Here is a 14848-nt window from a genome sequence, read left to right on the forward strand (position 1 = left end):
CTAAGTGCAACGGGAAGTTGTTGAAGCTCTTTAAAGGCCAAGATATAATATAATCCAATATACATCTTAAAAATACAATTTTGGTTTCTGTGGATAAGGTGACAAGAGTGAAAGCAAGAAAGCATCCTGAAATATTGGTTAGGAACTCAGTCTTGAAAAATAGGTCTTGACTGAAGTTGGATTGAGGGCCTTTCTAAAACTGGGCCCCACATTGGTTGTCCCACATTGGTTGTAATGTCTCTGAGGTTTGGAATAACCCTCCCGCCCCCCAGTGACGACCCAAGGTGGAAGTAAGTTTAGACGAGATAAGGTATGGAAAAAAAAAATTTTTTTTTTTTTAATTTTATTTTTAAATAACAATGTCTTATACTAATTATAAATATAATAACAAAGATTATTAAGCTTTAGATCTCATAATGTAAGTTTTATACTAATGACAACTAATAAGCAATGCCGATTTCTTCATATTTGAGATATGGTTAAATGTTACAGAAATTTTATTGTTATTGTTAGGTGTCATGGAGTTGGTTCTGACTCACAGTGACCCTATGTACAACAGAACGACCTGCCTGGTCGTTTGCCATCCTCATAATTGTTGTTATGCTTGAGCCCATTGTTGCAGCCACTGTGTCAGTCCATCTTGTTGAGGATCTTCCTCTTTTTTGCTGACCCTCTACTTTACCAAGCAAAGTATCTCCCCTGATAACATGTCCAAAGTATATGAGACATAGTCTCCCTATCCTTGCTTCTAAGGAGCATTCTGCTTGTACTTCTTCCAAGACAGATTTGTTCGTTCTTTTGGCAGTCCATGGTATACTCAATATTCTTCACCAACATCACAATTCAAAGGCGTCAATTCTTCTTCGGTCTTCCTTATTCGATACCCAGCTTTCACATGCATATGAGATGATTGAGAACACCATGGCTTGGATCAGGTACACCTTGGTCTTCAAGGTGACATCTTTGCTTTTTGACACTTTAAAGAGGTCTTTTGCAGCAGATTTGCCCAATGCAATGTGTCATTTGATTTCTTGACTGCTGCTTCCATGGGTGTTGATTGTGGATCCAAGTAAAATGAAACCTTGAGAACTTCAATCAGAGATTTTAGGGGAAAGATATTAAGCCACAAATCTTTGTTTTCACTAAAAATGTACTCACTAAGGTCAGATAAGGGCCCAAGTTGTATTAGTAACACAAAAGGGTATTATATCAGCATTTGTGGAACATATTTTAAATCAAATTTTTATGTCTAGGTTGAGTTACTTAGGGTAAACCTGATTTGTTTCGTATCGTACTGTTGTTCATAACTTACTGTATTTGCTGTCACATTGTCATATCCTAGACTAGTAGAGTTTATAACTCTATGGTTATTGTAGGTGGCTATTTTAAAAAAATGCATTAGAAAACATAACAGCCCTCTGAGGTAGGTTTAATTATTAATCCCATTTTATAGGTGAGGAAATTGGGGCTTAAAGAGGTTAAATAACTTACTTAAGGACACAGTTTGTAAGCCATAAGGAGATGGGATTTGTAGCCTTGTGGAATGATTCCAAGTCCAATCAGTTACATTCCTGGTTCTCAAGTTCAAATCCAGAGAGGATTTTCTCCACTCTAGACCTCAGCAAACCAAACCTGTGCCCCTATCACAGAAAAGAACCACAGTGCAAGAAACCTAAGGCAAAGTAAAGGTGATTGAAACAGACAAATATGTAACAAAGTTTATTTTCTTATTTCTTGATTCCTTTTTGAAAAAATTTTCTACTTGACAAAATAAGACTCTTTTTTTTTTGGTCAGAGAATGTGAACAGCACTCTGACCTTTGTCACTCTGAGTGGGGAGCTAAAGGCCAGAAGAGCAGAGGATGGGATTGTCCTGGACTTGCCTCTTTATCCAGCTCATCCCCAGGTCAGCTCTTTCTAATTATTGCCATAAAGAGTGTAAAACAAACAACTTGCCTGTTTTAATATGCTTTTGTATTTCTTCCCCACTTAGGACTTCCATGAAGTAGAAGACTTGATAAAGGTTGGTTAAAAAAATCAAACCTGAGCTCATGTGATATGGTCATTTGTTATTGTTTGAAAACAAAGAGTTGGTATCGCTGGATCCCAAAACATAGGCCTCCTACCAGTATAAATGTTCCAGCCTAAGTGTGGATGAGTAGTATATGGTATATTTCAGGGCTGATTTTTTTTTTTCTTTTTTAAAATTATTTTACTTCAGATGAAAGTTTATAGAACGACTAGCTTCTCATTAAACAATTAGTGCACATATTGTTTTCTGACATTGGTTACCAACCCCACGACATGTCAACACTCTCCCTTCTTGACCTTGGGTTACCTCTTACCAGATTTCCTATCGTCTCCTGCCTTCTAGACCTTGCCCCTGGGCTGGTGTGCCCCTTTAGTATTGCTCCGTTTTATGGGCCTGTCTAATCTTTGGCTAAAGGGTGAACCTCAGAAGTGAGTTCAGTATTGAGCTAAAAGGGTGTTTGGGGCCATACTCTCAGGGTTTCTCCAGTCTCTGTAAGGTCAGTAAGTCTGGTCTTTTTTTTTGTCAGTTAGGATTTTGTTCTACATTTTTCTGCAGCTCTGTCCAGGACCCTCTATTGTGATCCCTATCAGAGCAGTCAGTGGTGGTAGCTGGGCACCATCTAGTTGTGCTGAACCCAGTCTGGTGGAGGCTGTGGTAGTTGTGGTCCATTAGTCCTTTGGACTAATCTTTCCCTTGTGTCTTTGGTTTTCTTCGTTCTCCCTTGCTCCAGATAGGGTGGGATCAGTGGATGGTCAGGCCTGAATTTTAATATTCAATCTATTTGGTGAGAAGGTTGACCAGTTTCTTTGACTCCTAATCGTCAACATTAGCCTTTGTGGTAGGATAATGAGGAGAGACTGCTGTGTGGAAGCTGAGAGTGAAAGGAGAACTGATGGAGATGAGAGGAAGAGAGAGATAGGGTAGGAAATCTCCAGGAAACAAAATTCTCTGGGAGGGGACCAACTTTCAGACAATCAAAGGGTGTTGAATTTCTATGCCGTTCTAGCTAAGAGACCAGGAATGGCCTGGCGCGTGGCCATGCAAGTTCGGGTATGAGACTTAGGGATTTCTGACAGAAAAGGATCCTACCATGAAATCAATATGAACAAGGTAGAGCTGCCAGTGTCCACAATTACAGTGGCAGATAGGACTGAGGTGGGGTGGGCTGTGCTTTGGTGGAGGAGACAAGGAAAGCATGGGTATGCAGACAGAGGGGACCAAATACATAGCCTGGCCTCCTCATGGGGCCTCTCTGGGGGTGGAGCTTAATAATAATGATAGTACTGGTAGTGATAATACTAATAATAGAGAATATTTTTGAGAACCCCTCAGTGCAAGACCAAATGCTATGTGTTCCATGCATCATCCCATTTAATTCTTGCTGTCTCCCCGTGAGGTAGGTGCTACCATTGTCCCACAGAGGTTCTGGAGGGCCAGGGCAGCCCACAGACAGGTGCTCAGTGTTCAGAGAAGGCAGAGTCCAGGTCAGGACTAGGGCGAGGGCTGTCGTGAGAAAAGACAATTTCCTAAAATGGCCTTCTGTGGGCACCACTGGGGTGTTTCTCAGTGACTTTTCAGCTATGGCCTTTATAGTCTTTTTAGTGTTTTGCTCTAAGTTTTCAAGGAATATATAAACAAGCCAGAGGGACTCTATGTTACACTATGGCTTGCATTTCAGAAGACAAGTCAAATTTACAAATGAACCACTTTAAGCATGTTGGTGAGGAAATGGAAGATATTCTTACAGTGGACCTTTTTCATGGTGGGAGGAACGTAACCTAACCTAAGCCTCAGGTTGGCGTTTGATAAATGGGATCATAAAGGGTTCTTTATCGTGAGTGTTGTCATTTAGTGTTCCTCCCTAGGAGTTGGCAATAAGATTCCCAGATGAGAATTAAACTTTGAAATTGACATGAGAATGCCCGTAAGAAGGGTAGGATTAGAGAGACAGAAAGACCTGGAGAACACAGGGGATCTGGCTATTTCTAGACGTCAGCTGTAGTCACAGAGGCACATAGGCCATGCATGGCTCAATGCAATGGGAGTCTTGATTGTGGGAGCTCGAGCATATAAGTCCCTAACAAGGATTAGAGCACCTGAAGCCACCAATGTCTGCCATGTAACTGCCACTTAACTATCATCTGCTTTGCTCGACAGCTGGGGGTGCCACCAAGGGCTGGCATTGGAGCCATTTGTCCCCTCATAATCCTCTTCAGCACCACCACCCCCGACCCCGACCAACGAAATTCTTAGATACGAGCAAGACTGTGTGCAGTCTTAAGTAAAGGGCAAACCAAGGTATCTTTAGAAAACGTTGCATGTTTTTGACCTGTCACATTCAATCTAAGTGAAAGCAGTGCGCTTGCCAACCAAAGCATCGAGATGAGTCCTCTAGTTCCAACTTCCAATCAAACTGCTGCCCTGAGCCCTTGCCATGTAGAATGTTCTAGTCGCTGCTGCCGATAGTCTATGTATATTATTTCATTTAGTCCTCACAACAACTCTAAGACGTGGATATGATGCCGCATCTTGAAAGACAGCAAATAGGTCATAGTGATTCAGAACTTAGGCTCCTGGGCCTCTCAGACCTGGGTCAAGATGTGTGTGTGTGTGTGTGTGTGTGTGTGTAAGTGACCCCGGGCTTCTGTAACTCTCTTTCTCCTCATCTGTGGGGAAAACATCCACCTGAAGGACTTGTATGTGTTGAGGCAGGTAGCAAGCATTTGTGAGCAATGGAAAGGAGGGGCTTACAGAGGGTAAGTTGAAGGGACCCTCAGAGGCCTCTAGTAGGCAGGAAACTGGCTTCACCTGGGCAACATCCTGAGCCCCGGAATTGAACTAAAACTGTAGGGGATTAGAGACCATGGGTGTGCCTGGCACAGAGCAGATGATCAATGAGGGGCTGTTCCCCATTACAGGGGATCAACGGCTTGTCCCAGGACTGCTCCTGAGGTGTTTTTGGTATGTCTCCACAGACTGCCATCCGTGACACCCTGGTCCAGGAGATCTGTTATTCTCCAGATACCCGGAATCTCCTTGTCCGGCTCAGTGACACTTATGACAGGTAAAAAGATTCTGGTCTTGTAAGCACCGTTGGGAGGGCTGAGCACCCAGGTGTATAGCTCGGGCGTGGTCTGGCTGTGCTGTTTCCACCCAAATCATGATTTACTCAGCACAGAGTTTCTTCCGCCTGGTGGGAAGGTATCACCACTCGCTCTTCCTTCCCCTCGTGCTGAGTTGTTGAGGGGAAGCTGCACCCTGGCCTGTTTGACAGAGTCTGTGTAGTGGGTGGTATGTAAAATATGTTTGTCCTAATCCATCCATTTATAAACAAGGTCGTTTCTGGAGGGCCTGATGGTGAACACACAGGATCTGCTGCAAGTTGAAAACACAGGGAAGGTGAAAGGACTCATTCTCACCCTTAAAGGAGAGCCTGGTGGGCAGAGCCAAGCATTTGACTTTTACTCCAGATATTTTGCACCATGGGTTGGTGTGGCTGAAGACCCTGTTACAGGTACAGTTTTACTTGGGTTCAGAGAAGGGTTAAACAATGGTGGAGGAGGGTGACACACAGCGATTTAAGTGCTCTTCAAGTGACTTTTCAGGTTGCTTGGGTTTTGAGCTGCCTTTGCTTCTTTCTCCTCCACATCCCCTTCACTGAAGTCTCACATGAAAAACACAGAGTGAAAGGAGGCAGTGGAGCAGGGTTAAAGCTTACTGTCAGGCAGCCTGGGTTTCCATCCTAGCTTTCTAGCTCTTGACCGTGGGCAAGTTACTTAACTTTTTAGTCTCAGTCCTCCCTCCTGTAATAGAGAGCTATGACCTCACAGGGTTATGTCAACACAGTGCATGTTAAGTGCCTGACACATGGGAAATACCCGATAACTATTAGCTATATCCTTTTTTTCAACCGTCACCCTTGACAGAAGCTCAGTGCCCCCTAAGCATTGTGTCCTCCCCCCCATAAACTATTAGCTATTTTAATGATAACAATGAAATTGACTACCTGATTTAACACCCTCCAGATTTGTAATTTGCAAAATTCAGAGGCTGATTCCAATAGATTCCCCAAACCTTTTGTCCTTTTCAATGACAGGCCTGTCATTGTCACATCACTTGTGGCATCTCTGACATCTTGATAAGGTTTGGTTTGTGAAGGATAAGCTCCTGGGTTGTAGGTGGGAAAGAGGAACAGGAATAGTGTTCCTTTCCTCTCCTCCTTTCCTGGGCTTGCCTCTAAAGTGGGGCGGGGTGGGTTTGGGAAGTGGGTATTGGGGATCTTCTGCCAGTTTGAAGCAGAGGGATGAAATCAAAGATGGGCAGCAATGTCAAGCCTCCAATTTCACCATCTTTCAGAGCAGCAGGCCAAGCAGCAACAGGGCGAGGGTACTTGAAGAAGGGGCTGGAGGGCTGGATGGCAGCAGGGCTGGGGAAGAGGCTTCAAGAGGCTCCAGATCTAGTCAGATGAGTTCAGGACCTTGACTTACTCGCTGAGGAACAAAACATGTGAAATGCCAAGCTCAGCAAGTGAGCACTTTTAAAGACTCAGGAAAATGCCCAAAGATATCCAGACAGTCCAACTCAACCCTGCCCCACGAAGAGAAGTTCTGAGCACATTTGCATATGCATAGCTGCTTCCCAAAGATTTTAATTGGCACAGAGGGCAAGTTTTTTTCCTATAATAATATTTTTCTAGCGCATAAGACCTTTGGACAGCAGTGACCAACCACCCCAGTTTTCCCAGGACTGAGGGGTGTGTCTCAGGATGCAGGACCTTCAGTGCTAAAACCAGCACAGCCCTGGGCAAACCGGGACAGTGGCCACTCTCCTTGAATCTCCCATAACATTTCATACGTTTTCCTGGAGGATGGGGCCTTTTCTTCCCCATCCTTTCACCCTCAAAGACTTTTCTATCAGTTATTACTTCCATTTTGTTTCTTCATTTAAAAATATATTCTGTGATATAAACCTAGGGCACGATCATGCAAAGAAACACCTCACTTAAAGGAAAATTTAGAAGTCAGGCAATATTGGCATGGTGGAGAATTAGACCTTGTATCAGAGTTCGCACCTTTCCTTGCACATGCTCCCTAGAGGGAAAGATATATTTTATCTCAAAAGAAGTAGAAGCATCTATGTGAAACCCTTGATCTCCCCACCACGGGCTGACAATGAGCTAGTCAACAAGACTCACCTGTAGTTTAATTCAGCCTTCAGAAAGCGTCAGACATATCGGAGACGTAATTTGGAGGAGTTTATCCATGAATTCTGTGTCTATCTTTCTACCTGCTAATTCCACCATCTTTGCTTTGGCTATGGCCAGTGTCATGATTAGGTTATCGAAGGCTCAGTCAAGCTGGGATTATTTTACGTGATAGATCGTAACTGCTTATAAATTTACCACAAAGCCCCCACCTTTTTCTTTGGGATTGATTGGTAACTTTTCGCTTCTTTGAAGGGTCTACACATACTGTTCTCAGCAGCTACTGGTCCCAGCAACTGGGGAAGAAAGAGATGCGTGGTAGGATCGTTTTTGTCTAATTTCTTTTTCATTTGCCGAACTTTAAGCTCAGGAGCCCTGGTGGCACAATGGTTAAGTGCTCGGCTGCTAACCGGCAGGTTGGCAGTTCCAACCTACCCAGTGGGCCTGAGGGAGAAAGATCTGATGATCTGCTTATATAATGATCACAGCTAAGAAAACCCTATGGGGCAGTTCTGCTCATCACATGGTGTTGCTATGAGTCAGAATCAACTTGATGGCATACAACAACAGCAACTTTAAGCTGGTGTTCCTTTGCCTATTTTCTATCCATTTGAAAATGTAATGAAATGCCATGTATAAGTCACATGAAAATGAAAGATTTTTAAATTCCTTTACCCTTAACCCTCTACCCAGAACATCTTCCGTTCTCTATACCTACCCTCCACAGACCCTTCTAATACAGTAAGTGACCAATAAATTCTCACTGAATAAATTAACTAGCTATATGGCCCAGAGAGTGGGGGCATTGGTAGTTTAATGGTAGAATTCTCACCTTGCATGCAGGAGACCCTGTTTGATTCCAAGCCAATGCACCTCATGTGCAGCTGCCTTCTGTCTGTCACTGGAGGCTTGCGTGTTGCTATAGTGCTGAACAGGTTTCAGTGGAGCGTCCAAACTAAGATGGACTAGGAAGAAAGGCCTGGTGATCTGAAAATCAGCCAATAAAAACCCTATGGATCACAATGGTTTGATCCGCAACCATTCATGGGGATGGTACAGGACCGGGCAACACTTTGTTCCATTGTCCGTGGGGTTGCCATGAGTTAGGGGCTGACTTGATGGCAGGTAATACCGATGACATGCCGAAAGAAGTTATTTATAGCGTGGTAGATTGAGACTGGATGGTCACTGATGATCATCAAGGTTCCTTACTGATATTGCTAGTTACGGGATAAAATCAAACAAATTACTTTGGAATCAAGTCCCCTGGTGATTAAAATATTGCTCAGGGACACACATACCAGATTGCAGTCAGTAGAGCTACACTGTCCTGATTATCAGAGTAGAAGTCTGACCCTAGAAGATGGGGCTCTTAGTGGGAGGGTTAGGTCTCTGAGGCCTTGATTTGGGGATAGCAGCATGGCTGTCTCTTTCCTTGATGAGCCTAATTACTCCCCCAGGCACTGAGCTCAGGAAGGCGGAGACCTTGCCTTTTTTGTTGGCCTGGCCCACTGGGTGGCCTGATGATATTATGAGTGAAGGAATCCTCTGTCTTATCTTCCACCATATTGGCAGCACCAGGCAAATGGCAGCATCGTATGTATTCAGAGCTGGGAAGATGAGACCTTGTCAGGAGGGCTCAGACCACCCTGCTTCACTTCTGAGATGTCTAGTCGGTGGCTCGATCTTTCCGCACACACTTGCTTCCTCCTAGAGAGAGCTGGGGAGCCAGCTGTACGTGGGTTGTGTCTGGAACAGCACCAGAGGTGGTAGAGGAAATAGCCAGGGAGAAGGCTGAGGAAGGGAAGATAAAGAGCTGTGTACTTTGCAGACCAGATTGCATTTGTGGCCCTCTCAGTCCTCCCTCGGCAGAATGGGGGAGGGCAGTACCATAAACAGATGAACCAATTTATTCTTAAACTGACCTTGGAGGACTCTAGGGCTTGTAATAATAGGTCTCACTCTGTTCTGTTGATTAAAAAGGGGAAATGATCTCCATTTGTGCCTTGTTTTCTGCTTTCTCTAGCCTTTCAGTGTTCTCATCGAGGAGGAGAACTGATGATTTCAGTGCGTGCTGATGGACGGGTTGACATTAGGGGAGGTGCTGCTATTGTTTTGGAGGGCACGCTGACAGCCTAAAGATACTCCAGCTGAACCAAGAGTGAAAAGAGAACCTACAGACTGGGGGGAAAAAATTGGCTATTACAAATCTGACAAAGGTCTAATCTCTAAAATTTATAGGAAAATCCAACATCTCTACAACAAAGAGACAAATAATCCAATTAAAAAATGGGCAGGGAAATGAACAGACACTTCACCAAAGAAGACATTCAAGTGGCCAATAGGCTCATGAGGAAATGCTCTCCATCACTAGCCATTAGAGAAATGCAAATCAATACCACAATGAGATGCCATCTCACCCCGGCATTACTGGCACAAATCGAAAAAGCAGAAAATAACAAATGTTGAAGAGGCTTTGAGGAGATTGGAACTCTTATGCACTGCTGGTTGGAATGCAAAATGGTACAACCATTTTGGAAAACGATATGGTGCTTCCTTAGAAAGCTAGAAATAGAAGTACCATACAATCCAGCAATCCCACCCCTAGGAATATATCCTAGAGAAAGAAAAGCTGTCACATGAATAGACATATGCACCTGAATGTTCATTGCAGCATTGTTCACAATAGCAAAAAGATGGAAACAACCTAGATGCCCATCAACAGATAAATGGATAAACAAACTATGGTACATACACACAATGGGTACTGCGTCGTGATAAAGAACAATGATGAATCTGAGAAGCACCTCACGACATAGATGAATCTAGACGGCATTATGCTGACTGAAATAAGCCAATCACAAAAGGACAAATACTGTATGAGACCAGTACTATAAAAACTGAAGAAAAGGTTTATACACAAAAAGAAACGATCTTTGATGATTACGAGGAAGGGGTGGAGTAGGGATGGAAAAACACTAAAAAGTCAATAGATAAGTGGTAACTTTGGTGAAGGGTAAGACAGTACACAATATTGGGGAAGCCAGCACAACTTGCACAAGGCAAAGTCATGGAAGCTCCATAGACTCATCTAAACTCCCTGAGGGACTGAATTGCTGGGCTGAGGGCTGTAGGGACCATGGCCTTGGGGAACATCTAGCTCAATTGGCATAACGGTTTATAAAGAAAATGTTCTACATTCTACTTTGGTGAGTAGGGTCTAGGGTCCTAAAAATATGTGAGTAGCCATCTAAGATACTCCACTGGTCTCACCCCTTCGGGAGCAAGGAAGAATGAAGAAAACTAAAGACATAAGGGAAAGATTAGTCCAAAGGACTAACGGACCACAACTACCACGGCCTCCACCAGACTGAGTCCAGTACAACTAGATGGTACCCAGCTACCACCACGGACTGCTCTGACAGGGATCGCAATAGAGGGTCCTGGACAGAGCTGGAGAAAAATGTAGAACAAAATTCTAACTCACACAAAAAAACCAGACTTACTGGCCTGACAGACTGGAGATACCCCAAGAGTACGGCCCCCAGACACCCTTTTAGATCAGTAGTGCAGTTGGTCCTGAGGTTCACCCTTCAGCCAAAGGTTAGACAGGCCCATAGAACAAGACTAAAGGAGCACACCAGCCAAGGAGCAAGGACTAGAAGGCAGGAGGGGACAGGAAAGCTGGTAATAGGGAATCCAAGTTTGAGAAGGGAGAGCGTTGACATGTCATGGGGTTGTTAACCAATGTCATAAAACAATATGTGTGCTGTTTAATGAGAAGTCAGTTTGTTCATTAAACCTTCATCTAAAGTACAATTAAAAAAAAAAAAAAGCCTTTCACTGATGATACTGGGTGAAGTACCTTTCCACATGTGCTTCGGTGCTATCTGATTTGTGAATCTTGTGCCCAAATAAACTTCATCTAATAGATTTAAAAAAAAAAAGAGGCTCCAGCTCAGGTGCTGCTATCTTTAAAGACTAAGTATTTTCTGCAAAAAAAAAAAAAAAAAAGTAACAGGCTGCCTTTAGCAAACTTGCTTTGTAGTCCAGTTAATTTTTACATTATAAATACAGAAATAAAGATGTATTAGTGGAGACGTAAGAATGCTTCCTGACTAATTAATTAGAGGAGTTTTGGCTGTTCCTGTGAATGTATTTAAAATGTAAGTGACCAGTATCAAAAATAATGTCATCACTTTGTTTGATTATGACAACCAATCAGAGAATGAGGAATAAGTTTATGAGTGAGATTAAACCGTTTAAATTTAGGTGCAAGTACCTGATAGAATATTTTGCATCCATTAAGAAGACCCAGTAAACTCTGTGGAAATATAGAAAAATATTTAATGATATAATACTAACAGAGTAAGCTACAAAATGTTACCATCATTATACATCCATGAAGAATTACGAATGTGTATGGACAAGGATAGAAAAGCGAAAGTAGTTCATGCATAGAGTGATATGATTAAAGGTAAATTAATGTATCTAAAAAATATTTTATTGTTGAACTCATGTGCAATAACTAAGAATCAGAACAAAATCCCAAAATTAAAAAGAGTATGTACTTTAAACTACTTCCTGTGTTATTAAACATTGAAAGCAATGTAATATTTTAACCTTTTTTCTGATATGTGGTAACTTAAATTGTTCTCTTCAATAAAATGCATTTTAACAGCTTTGGGTTCACTTAAATCTGTAATACTGAATAGCTATAGTTGACTTTCAGGTAGGGACTTTTGCAAGTCAGTAAGAGTGTTCATTTCCGGTAATCTCATTGATGGCAATTCCCAGCCATCTCTAAAACTACAAGCCAATCAAAAAGTGCTATAGAGTACATCAAATTTTTTCACCTTAATTGCTACCATGTTTCCTGTTTTTATTTATTTTTGCTAAAGTGTGTAAAGTGTGTAAAAGTTTATTATAACAGGAATCTCATGTTTCCCCTAATTTACAGTGAAGTAAATATTGTACCAGCTTCAGTCCTTATCTTAATAACAAATGAGCACCCTTCCCCACACACACTTCACAACTCACTGTAACACATCAGCAGGACATGACTGGAGGGTTTTCACAAAGTATGAGGATTTCTGAACCTGGGACTGAATTGCATGAGTCGTTTTATATAAATGCATAGTCTGAAGGGCCTGAATTTTCTTTCCCAAATGTGCTAAGTTCTTTTTTTTTTAATTTTATTTTGTTGTTATTGTTGAGAACATACACAGCAAAACATACACCAATTCAACAGTTTCTACGTGTACAATCAGTGGCATTGATTATATTCTTTGAGTTGTGCAACCATTCTCACCCTCCTTTCCTGAGTTGTTCCTCCCTCATTAACATTAACTCACTGCCCCCTAAGATTCCTATCTAATCTTTCAAATTGCTATTGTCACTTTGATCCCATATAGATAGTTCTTAAAAGAGTGTAATGCTCAAGGCAGACGTTTTTTTTACTAGTTAAGCTAAACTATTGTTTGGTTTCAAGAAAACTTCAAGGAATATTTTTGGTTTAAGTTTAAAGATTATCTCAGGGCAGTAGTTTCAGGGGTTCATCTAGCCTTCATGGTTCCAGGAAGTCTGGATTTCATGAGAATTTTAAATTCTATCCTACACTTTCCCCCTTTTGATCAGTATTCTGCTATAGAATCTTTAATCAAAATGTTCAGTAATGATAGTTGAGCACCATCCAGTTCTTCTGGTCTCATGGCAAAGGAGGCAGTATTTATGGAGGCAATTAGCCACACATTCCATATCCTCCTTCTATTGGTGACTCTCCTTCTTCCTCTGTTGCTCCAGGTGACTTTGTAATGGTCTTTATTCAGAGATTAAGTATAGTTTGGGGAGATGTATACAGGTGCCAAGTTGACAAGAGGTAGACTGTGATGGTTAACGTTGTGTGTCAACTTGGCTGGGCCATGATTCTCAGTGTTTACATGTGATCACTCCCATGATGGAATCTGCTATGAGTAATCAATCAGTTGAGAGAGAGTTTCCTTGGAGGTGTGTACAGCATCTGAATATAAGCAGATGCTCTGGCTTTTGCCCTTTCTGGATCCTGCAGCTGTCTACTGTTCATCTGACCTCCGGTTCTTAGGACTTGAGCTATCAGCTTATCTGCCAATCTTGGGGTTCATCAATCTTCACAGCCCTTGAGCAATAGCAGTGCTCTCCAACCTACTGATCTTGGGTTTGCCAGCCCCTACAGCTACGTGAATCAGGAGAAGCCTCTATCCTGATCCATGAACTTGGGACATTCCAGCCTCTACTATCGAGTGAGCTGTTTCTTTGATATAAGTCTCTTTATACATATATATATTTATACACTTTACTGGTTTTGTTTCTCTAGAGAACCCAGCCTAAGACAGAATGAATTAGAATCGGAGCAATTTTTTTCCCATTTGGAAACCTGTTTGGTATATGCATACTGTTATGAATTGAATTGTGTCCCCCAAAAATGTGCGTCAATTTGCCTAGGCTATGATTTCCAATATTACGTGATTGTCCACCATTTTGTCATCTGATGTGATTATCCTATGCGTTGTAAATCCTACCTCTGTGATATTAATGAGCCAGGATTTGAGACAGTTATGTTAATGAGTCAGGACTCAATCTACAAGATTAGGTTGGGTCTTAAATCAACCTCTTTTTTTTTTTGGTCAACCAGAAGATAATATATTATCAACAGGTGTAATTTTCACTTTATAAACGAAAGGATGTGTTAAGTTAGGTAATGGACCAAGCCTCTAAAGTACTGGTGTATCCCTACCATACAGTTTCTGAGGGAAGTCAGCAGGGAAACATAGGCCTCCATACTCCTAGAATCTGTTAGGTGGGGTCCTGATGCTGGCAGTGCTCAGCATTAGCTACACAGGTAGGGAAGTAGAGATGACACCAAAGAACCTACACTCAGACGTAAGGGAAAAGCATTTAACATTTAATTAACCTCCATGTAGCTTCAAGCCACCAGGACACAGGCACCCCCAACACCCTTAATCTTCTCAGCTCTTCTGCTGAAGAATTTGGCCTTCACGATGACAGGTTGTTTTGGGAGCTTTCCCTTCCCCAGAACTTTGTAGTAGCCCAATCACACCACATCAATGACGGGAGCAGTTCCAGTCTTATTTTTGGCAGCACTTACCCTTGTCTGCTCACTGACTAAGGTCCACAACTTATTGAGGTTGACAGTAGGACAGAAGCTCTGGTTCCTCTTCAAGTGGTAATGTCTCATACCAACCTTCCCAAGGTAACCTGGATGATATTTGTCGAAGTTGATCCTGTGGTGATGCATGCCACCAGCATTACCCCTGCCTCCTAGGTGCTTCCAGTGCTTGCCGATGCGGCCGTGGCCGTGGCTCACGTGGCCCCTAAGTTTCCGGGTCTTCCTCAGTCTGGATGGCATGGCAGCGCCCAAGGCGAAAGAGAGCAATCAACCTCTTTTGAGATATAAAAGAGAAAAGCAAGCAGAGACACGGGGACCTCATACCACCAAGAAAGCAATGCTGGGAGCAGAGTCCTTCCTTTGGACCCGAGGTTCTTGTGCTGAGAAGCTCCTAGGCCAGGAGAGGATTGATGACAAGGACCTTCCTATGGAGCCAACAGAGAGAGAAA

The 14848-nt window shown here is 42.6% G+C and overlaps 1 protein-coding gene and 1 pseudogene across 3 annotated transcripts in view; one reads left to right on the forward strand and one right to left on the reverse strand.

Annotated features, from left to right (window-relative positions):
- PBLD (phenazine biosynthesis like protein domain containing) overlaps positions 1 to 11890 on the forward strand; it is a 47017-nt gene extending 35127 nt beyond the window's left edge. Inside the window, exons 5-10 of one of the 3 annotated variants that reach the window (XM_049855183.1) lie at positions 1796 to 1905; positions 1993 to 2022; positions 5007 to 5095; positions 5367 to 5545; positions 7490 to 7549; positions 9261 to 11890. In XM_049855183.1, coding sequence (XP_049711140.1) covers positions 1796 to 1905; positions 1993 to 2022; positions 5007 to 5095; positions 5367 to 5545; positions 7490 to 7549; positions 9261 to 9373 — 581 coding nt within the window. In that variant the 3' untranslated portion in view covers positions 9374 to 11890. Of the gene's footprint in view, positions 1 to 1795; positions 1906 to 1992; positions 2023 to 5006; positions 5096 to 5366; positions 5546 to 7489; positions 7553 to 9260 lie in introns of all 3 variants that reach the window. The other 2 variants (XM_049855182.1, XM_049855184.1) reach the window with 2 other exon arrangements.
- A 2269-nt stretch (positions 11891 to 14159) lies between these two features.
- Positions 14160 to 14643, reverse strand: LOC126059487 (60S ribosomal protein L27a-like; annotated as a pseudogene).
- Between the last annotated feature and the right edge of the window lie 205 nt (positions 14644 to 14848).

This window comes from Elephas maximus, chromosome 16 (assembly GCF_024166365.1).
Source record: "Elephas maximus indicus isolate mEleMax1 chromosome 16, mEleMax1 primary haplotype, whole genome shotgun sequence".
Taxonomy (NCBI): domain Eukaryota; kingdom Metazoa; phylum Chordata; class Mammalia; order Proboscidea; family Elephantidae; genus Elephas; species Elephas maximus.